This window comes from Nematolebias whitei, chromosome 10, assembly GCF_014905685.2.
Source record: "Nematolebias whitei isolate Nwh7 chromosome 10, NemWhi1, whole genome shotgun sequence".
NCBI classification, from domain to species: Eukaryota; Metazoa; Chordata; class Actinopteri; order Cyprinodontiformes; family Rivulidae; genus Nematolebias; species Nematolebias whitei.
This window is the reverse complement of record NC_056507.1, coordinates 17,128,199-17,135,807: the sequence shown is the minus strand read 5'-3', so window position 1 is coordinate 17,135,807 and position 7,609 is coordinate 17,128,199. Positions and strand designations below refer to the sequence as shown.

Below are 7,609 nucleotides of genomic sequence, written 5' to 3'. Positions count from 1 at the left end.
TATATATTCAAACCTTCTCCTATCAGGACACGATTTAAGACATCAAAAACCTCTGAACATGAACGGTAAGGTGGTTCATGAAGCACTTCCAGATAGACCATAGTCCTGATAAGATGTTGATCAGCCGACACAGTTCTGATAAACCTCCACAGATTTTCTCAGTTGGGGGGGGCTTTTGCCTTAGTTTACACATTTGCTAGGAGAAATTGATATGTCAGCCTGTTTTCAAGGCCAACCAGGGGAGTCTGAGCCAGATAAGCTACAATTGTTGATTTTCTTCAGGCAGACTGTTTTTCTTGTCAGCCTTGAGTCCTACTGGTATTTTCAAGATCAGAAATGGCCAGATGAGGGTGCATTCTACTGGTAAGTGCTTACAAGCCCCTCCAAGGTAATTTCTAACATGCTGGTGAGTCCCTGTGATTCTCACAAATCACTTCCATCTTATGGTTTAGCTCATAAATCAGCTAATTTTGAGTCCTCAAAGCACAAACCAAACTTTCACAAGGCAGGCAGCCTGACAAGGGCCAGATTAGCTGTAGCTGTCTTCTTGTATGTTGATAGACCAGGAACCAGCCGATTCCAAAACGCAGGAAAACTGTTATCAAGAATCCAATTGTACATGTCTTCGGCGTCCTCCTGAGATCCTCAGCAAGACATGAGGACTCTCCAGGATCCTGTCAGTTTCCACTTTAAGAGCAGTCATTATGTTTTATTAAATAAACTTTTAAATGTTAGTTTCACATCATATTTTTAAACTTAACCGAACTCGTCCTGTCTTTCGGTTCTTTCAGGTTTATGATGCTAAGTCTGGAATTTCATCCTTCCTGTCGCTATGACTACGTCGAGGTCCGAGATGGAGACAGCATCAATGCTCGTGTCATCGGTAGATTCTGTGGGAACAGCCGGCCAGCTCCACTTCAGAGCTCTAGCAACAGTTTGCACATTACGTTTGTGTCTGATGGGTACAAGAACTTTGATGGGTTCTTCGCTACTTTCCAGGAAAGCTCAGGTAGGTTGGACCTATGAAGAATCTTTTACATCTTTAACATGTGAGAGGTCCAGAATCTTACCTCACTTATTGCCCAAGAGAACAATTTTCCTCTTAACCTTAAATTAAATTCTAATTTCTTGAAAGTGGCTTGTGCCATTGTTTTATATGCAATAAATAAATGACCATTCGTGAATTTTTACTCAATGAACAAAGAGGCTCTTTGAAAGTGTTCCACAACAAATACAAACAAGAACCAAGTTTCCATGGAACCCAATGGCCAGTATAATTTAAAAGCTTTTAATGGAGCATGACTGGCACCTGCATGTTAGAGCAAAAGCCTTTTTCAGGATGCAGAGGTTGTTATTGGTCTGCCGAGAAACAAATATGTCCTTACTTTCCAGAAATGTCCTCATGTTTTAGGTTGCAAGCTCATACATACACACAAGTTATCTGCAGCCAAGTCAGAGCTCGTAAATCAAACAGGGGATTTTGTGTGGAAATGTAAGAAAATACAGCAAAACATGCCCCACTTTTTAATCCAAATGGCTTGATGTAACATGATATGGATGGTCAATCTAATCAGCTATTAAACTATGTTTCTCCTTGTGTTTTAGTGTCATGTTTTTCATGTTTACAGCATGCAGTTCCTCTCCTTGCCTGCACGACGGGACTTGTATCTTGGACAGTTCTTACACTTATCACTGCGCCTGTCTGGCTGGCTACACAGGCAAGAGGTGTGAAAATGGTAAGTGTGTAATATTGCCAAGGTTTATACTATACTCAAGCAAATTATTGTAAATACCTTTCTATTTAGCATCTGTATAAAACAATATAGTACATTTAGGTCATAGGTTCTTAGAGGAGTAAGTCATTCATAACTCAAATATTCCATCCCACAAAGCACCTGAAAAGCATTAATGGCACATAGAAATACCTGAACTATTTTAGTGTTTCATTTGAAAAGAGGCACGCCTAGTTACAGCACATTTATCAAGATATGACATCTTCCTTAAAGCCCTTGCTTTTTTGCCAGTGCTGCTGCCCCGAGGCAGGCGGTGATTCATTCTCACAAGGGGGACGTTTGTGGTCTGGACTGAGGTCACACCAGCCGCCTTCCCATCTGTGGTGTGCAAGAATTATAAAATAGGTTTCAGAGGAGGCGTCAGAAATCCAAAAGATTACCTAACAAATATGTTTGCATGGAATGAAGCAGAATTAACGGAGATAATTGATGTATGATTTCATCTTACTGTAGACGGATGAATAGCAAAGCTAATGAACAAGGAAATGAAGTGAAAAAGGAAAGATTGGCAAGCAAAATATAATAAGAAAAAAGATCTTATAATGAAACAGTTTTGTTTCTGAAGACATTACGTATCACCCTAAAGCTGTTTAGCCTCTTTGCCATGTGGGGTCCTGCTCCCTCAGGGTGTGGTAACAGCCTTTCCCCCCCCTAAATTTATGAATGTCTGAACCCCACCATGTGCTTTCATGCTTTATATACATCCCTTGAGAACTTGCAACAAAACACACCCTTAAGTGCACTTACCTCTTTTACGGGATGTTGTTTTTCAAGTCTAAAAAAATATTCCAATATTTTCTAACACTGTGGTTAGTTTTTCCATTAAAGGAAACACCCTTTAATTTGTACTCATCTCGGGAATTCTCAGAAGTTAATTTTAAAGAATAAAAAGATGAATTAATGACAATGTTTCAAATTATTATACTAAATTTAGTCTTTCTCATTGTCAGATGGAGAATTTTAAATAAACTTGACATTGTCTACTGTATATTTCATGCTGCTAATAATCAACTTGTCATCTGCAGGGAGCCTGAGCTAAAATGTGACATGCCTTCCCTTCTCATCTCTCTTAAAGAAATATAGTCTTCTATTCACTTTCTTTCTTTCTTTCTTTGTCTGGCAAAGTTTAATCTTCCTGAAAGTCAAATCTGTTTTGGATTGGATTGTTCAACAAAGTTTCCAAAGCATTAACTAAAGGAATGATGAGACAGAAACTCATGTTATATGGTATAAAGGACAGCACACATTCCATCCTAATAACTTCATACTGATTTCATTATGTCTGTGGACATACCATGACAATAAAATAGCAAAGAAATGGCAAATCAGGCAGCTTCATCTTTGTTTGTACATACTTAAAGAAGGTCATATATGGTTAACTCAGTTTTTGGTTGACCACTGGCATTCTACATTCAATAACACACCAAAGGTTGGACATGCTGTGTGTCAAAAATGTCTGGAATACAGGAAGGGTTTGCAGCTACGAAGCCACAGACAGTGTATTTCATGTATCTGGTCCATCTTACACCAACAACAGAACATTTCCTGAATGATCCCTTAGAGAAGTGATACAACTGTATTAATGAATGTTTTGTGAACTTTATTTTAGTACTGCATGACTCTGTTATGTGTAGTCCCTCGATTATCACGGAGGTTACGTTCCAAATACCCCTACGATAGGTGTTAAAACCGCAAAGTAGGAACGCTATATTTATTTTAGTATTTATAAATATTTTAAGGCTATATAAACCCTTCCCACACTCTTGCAATGTTCTAAACTCTATGTCATTTTAACAGCATACAGATGGGGTAGAGGCAGGGCAGCCGACTCGGGACCTGAAAGTCCCAGGTTCGATCCCCAGTCATTGCACATCTCATGGTGTCTCTGAGCAGGACACCTTATCCCCAATTGCTCCAGGGTGCTTTCAATAGCTGCCCTCTGCTCCACCTGAGTGTATCCCAGGTGTGATGGTGCAGAGAGCCAATTTTGCCATTGTATGGGAACATACAATGATGACAACACATATCAAGTTTTTTTTTATTTTATTATTATTATTGTATATCTACAGTAGCTACTGCAAAATTTTACTCACCAGCTCTGCAGACCAGCAGCTCAGTTCTGGTTTTGCACACCTACCCTGCAGCGATGAAGCCCACAGCCCAGTCAAGGTTGATGTGCGCGTGGATAATTGAACTTCAGGATTATTTGCGACTTTCCTGCAAGCTCTGTGAGCTTCATAGATAGCGTAGGATTGCGTTACAAAACTTTCCCACCATTTTGGCAGAAAGCAACTGCCGGAAGCACTGCTGGCTGCATGAAGTGCACTGTTGGCTTATGGGTAATGTAGTTCTTTTGAAGGCTTATTGAAAAAAAAACTACAAAATGGCGGCGCCTGATCCAAGTTTTTTTTTTACTTTTCATCTCATACCATCCCAATCACGTGAGTAATATTAAAGTTGACAATCATTGAAAAACCGCGAAAAAAGGAATCCGTGGAAGTCGAACCGCGAATTAACGAGGGACGACTGTATTGAGATCATTTTCTGAGTTTGTCTTTAAAATAAATGTAGATGCCAATTTTACAAAAACAGACTGAAAGCATTTCCATTATCTGTCACATGGCTGAATCTGTTTTGTTGTGGGTTGTGTTATCTAACAGCGGTTCTGCAAGCCTATTACCAATCTGTGCTACTCCAGTTCATTAAATCTTCTTTTACGGTAGTGGAAATTTGAACATTTTGACTACTGCTCTATTTTTGCACTCTTTAACAAGCCATGTGTTAAAGTCTTGCTGTGAACTGTTCACACTTGACTTCGATGGGTGAAATTATTGTTTAATGAGCCTCTGATGTAGCAGGGTAAGCTTTTAAATCCCTGAGCTTTTCAAAATGAAGGAAATTCAGTTGGGAACTCTTCTAGATTTTACTTTTTCCAGTACCTGCCTGAAAATATCAGAGAGCAACAAACTCAATATGGATTTATTTATTTTCTTTTACAGCATGGATGTACAATAAACCAATTTTTGAGGTATGCTGGAAAGGCCTTCTGACTCTTTTGTGCAACGTACTTGTGAACATCCACCATTTGGTTAATTAAAAGCAAATGACGGCAGCATGTGCCCATAAATGAACTATGCATGCCTGTGTTTTCACTCAGTGGTGGGTTGCCGCAGGCCTCCAGTGCCCACACATGGTTCTACAGAGGGTCTGTTTCATCACTCTGGTGCCCGCATCAAGTATCGTTGCGACCCTGGGTTTGAGCTGCAGGGGTTTCGTACTGCCATCTGCCTGAGTGATGGCACCTGGAGTGCTCCTGCTCCAGAGTGTGGTAAGATAAAAATAAAAAAAACTCCTAAACCATTGCAGACATGGATCTGGAAAGTCATGAGTGTGCCACATGCTTGTTTTTGTAAGTCCAAGAGATGTTGCAGATTATGGAAAAATCTTGCTTTCCTTTCCTTTGTAGTGCCAGTGGAAAGAGTCTGCACTCTGCCATCCAAACCTAGAAACGGTAACCACTTTTTAGTTTATGGACCCAACGATGTCCTCATTGCTCTTCAGTATTTGTGCCACCAGCCCTATGAACTTGTTGGGAGTTCACAGAGAACCTGCCTTCCTAACAATACATGGAGCGGGGCACCTCCTGTTTGCACTAAAGGTCAGTCACATTACCATATGAGATAAAAATGACTATTACTGAGGTATAGTCATATCAATCACTTCATTTATTTTTGTTAAAACACTAAATATTTATCAAACCAGACAAATTAAAGCATAATGAAGTAATTTTGAACCAAACAACATGCAGTCAACAACTCAGATACACAATAGGTGAGTTTTATCATTTCTTTTTTATGTAATCCATAGTGAACAACACACTAACTGAAGCTGAGAAAAAGACGGAAAAGGGCAAAAACATGGACATTGATAAAAAGCTCACCAAAACTAAAGAGAGACAACAAAATACAACAGCAAGCAAAACGGTTGGTGGGAAAGATATAAACTCTGGTCTGGAGATTACAACACCAGTCTACGTGGAAGATAAATATGGTCTAACCACTCCAGAAAATGCTGTGGATAAAGGCAGGGATGAAGGAGACTTGGAGGAGAGAAATACAGGGTCAAAAGAGCCCGGTGAGGGCAGGAAAAATGAAGTGGATAATGTAGACCCAGATGACAATCTGAACAGAGTTGAAGAGAAAGAACCAGAAGCAACAAAATCGCCTGAGGAAAAAGAAAGTGACTCAGACTTTAACCTGGAGAAAGAGAAGACAAACACCACAGTGCCAGTGGTTAGAAAAGACAAAGGACAAGAGGAGAAGGAAAGAAAAGAGGAGCAAATCAACGGAAAAAGAGATCCAGACAAATTTGGTCCAAATGAAACCAAGCTGAAGACAGCTGTACCAGAGGGTAGCAACACTGTAGATATATCTGAACTGGAAAGGACAAAGAACAACACAGCTACACCGGATTCAAAGGATACAAATAAAGAAAACAATACTATCGAAACTTCAGTGACAGGGAGGAAAATCTTTCCCACTCGAGTCAATGTGACACAATTCACCTTGTACAGAGCAGAGGATGAACCTGTGAAGTCAAAGGAGAAATTGATGAATAAAAAAGTCGAGACTGGAGGAGATTCCTTGGAGAACACGGCAGAGATGGAAACAAAGAAGGAGCAGGAAGAAAAAAAGAAGGAGAAAGAAATTAACCAAAGTTTCATTGGTAAGAGATGGACTGAGAAAGACAAAAATAGATGATTTCATGTCTGTCCAGCCTTCATCCATAGCTACTTGTTTCACTTCTTTAGAAAGGAAGTGTCCACCTCTGCCTCGCCTGCACAACGGCTACCAGCTGGTGGTGCCAGGGATGGAGTCAGAGACAGTGGAGTTCATGTGCAACCACTCGTATGCACTAAGTGGAGATAAGAGACGTACCTGTCAGCCAGGAGGGACCTGGGGTGGCAAACAACCCATCTGTGTCAGAGGTGCTGTCACATTTTTATTTATGTATTTATCCTAATGATAAAGCACCATTACCATTTTGATGATTAAAAGACAAATGGAGTGTTGTAGTGCAAATCAGATTTCTTGTTGGTTTCTAGTTACCACATGCAGAACATTGGGATTTGTCTGCATTCTTAATGTTATGAGCGTTATCTTGTACACCATATGTATTTATTTCCAGCATGCCGAGAACCTAAAGTATCAGAGCTGGTCAAACAAACTGCCCTGCCTCCTCGGGCACCATTCAGGTATGTTTAATAATGGATTTTACAAATATGATGGGACATGTACTTGACATCCTGTGCTGTGCAGTTAGGTGTGTGGTTATTGACTGACTGTTGCATTTAAAAAATAGCATAAGGGTCATGCAGAATATTCGTCTACACTCACATCCCAAAGCCTTTAACTCAATGCATGATAGACCGGTTTTGTCCCTCCAGGAAGACACCTTTGCACAAGCTCTTCTCCTCTGCAGCTGGCCAGCAGCTTTGGTCTGAGGTGCCCACCAGAAGCCCTCCAGAGCTGCCCCCGTTGCCTCAGGGCTTCCATCACCTTTACACACATATAGAGTATGAGTGTGCATCTCAGTTTTACCGTCACTTTGGCAGTCCTCGTCGCACTTGCTTGCAGACAGGGAAGTGGAGTGGGCGCCATGTCTCCTGTTCACCAGGTGAGAGCAGCAGAGGATCTCTGATGGGCTGTTTCTGCTCCTATAGTCCCCCCCCCCCCCCCCCCCCCCCCCCCCCCCCCCCCCTATTCCTTTTTTTACAATACACCACAACACGTAGAATGTCTTTCTTACTACCCTGT

General features: G+C 40.8%; 1 protein-coding gene across 1 annotated transcript in view; it reads left to right on the top strand.

Moving 5' to 3' along the window:
* Positions 1-7,609, top strand: part of pamr1b (peptidase domain containing associated with muscle regeneration 1b) — a 22,140-nt gene that overhangs the window by 13,010 nt on the left and 1,521 nt on the right. Inside the window, exons 5-12 of the mRNA XM_037682721.1 lie at positions 792-1,009; positions 1,629-1,736; positions 4,951-5,121; positions 5,260-5,451; positions 5,661-6,518; positions 6,604-6,780; positions 6,981-7,047; positions 7,240-7,469. Coding sequence (XP_037538649.1) covers positions 792-1,009; positions 1,629-1,736; positions 4,951-5,121; positions 5,260-5,451; positions 5,661-6,518; positions 6,604-6,780; positions 6,981-7,047; positions 7,240-7,469 — 2,021 coding nt within the window. The remainder of the gene's footprint in view (positions 1-791; positions 1,010-1,628; positions 1,737-4,950; positions 5,122-5,259; positions 5,452-5,660; positions 6,519-6,603; positions 6,781-6,980; positions 7,048-7,239; positions 7,470-7,609) is intronic.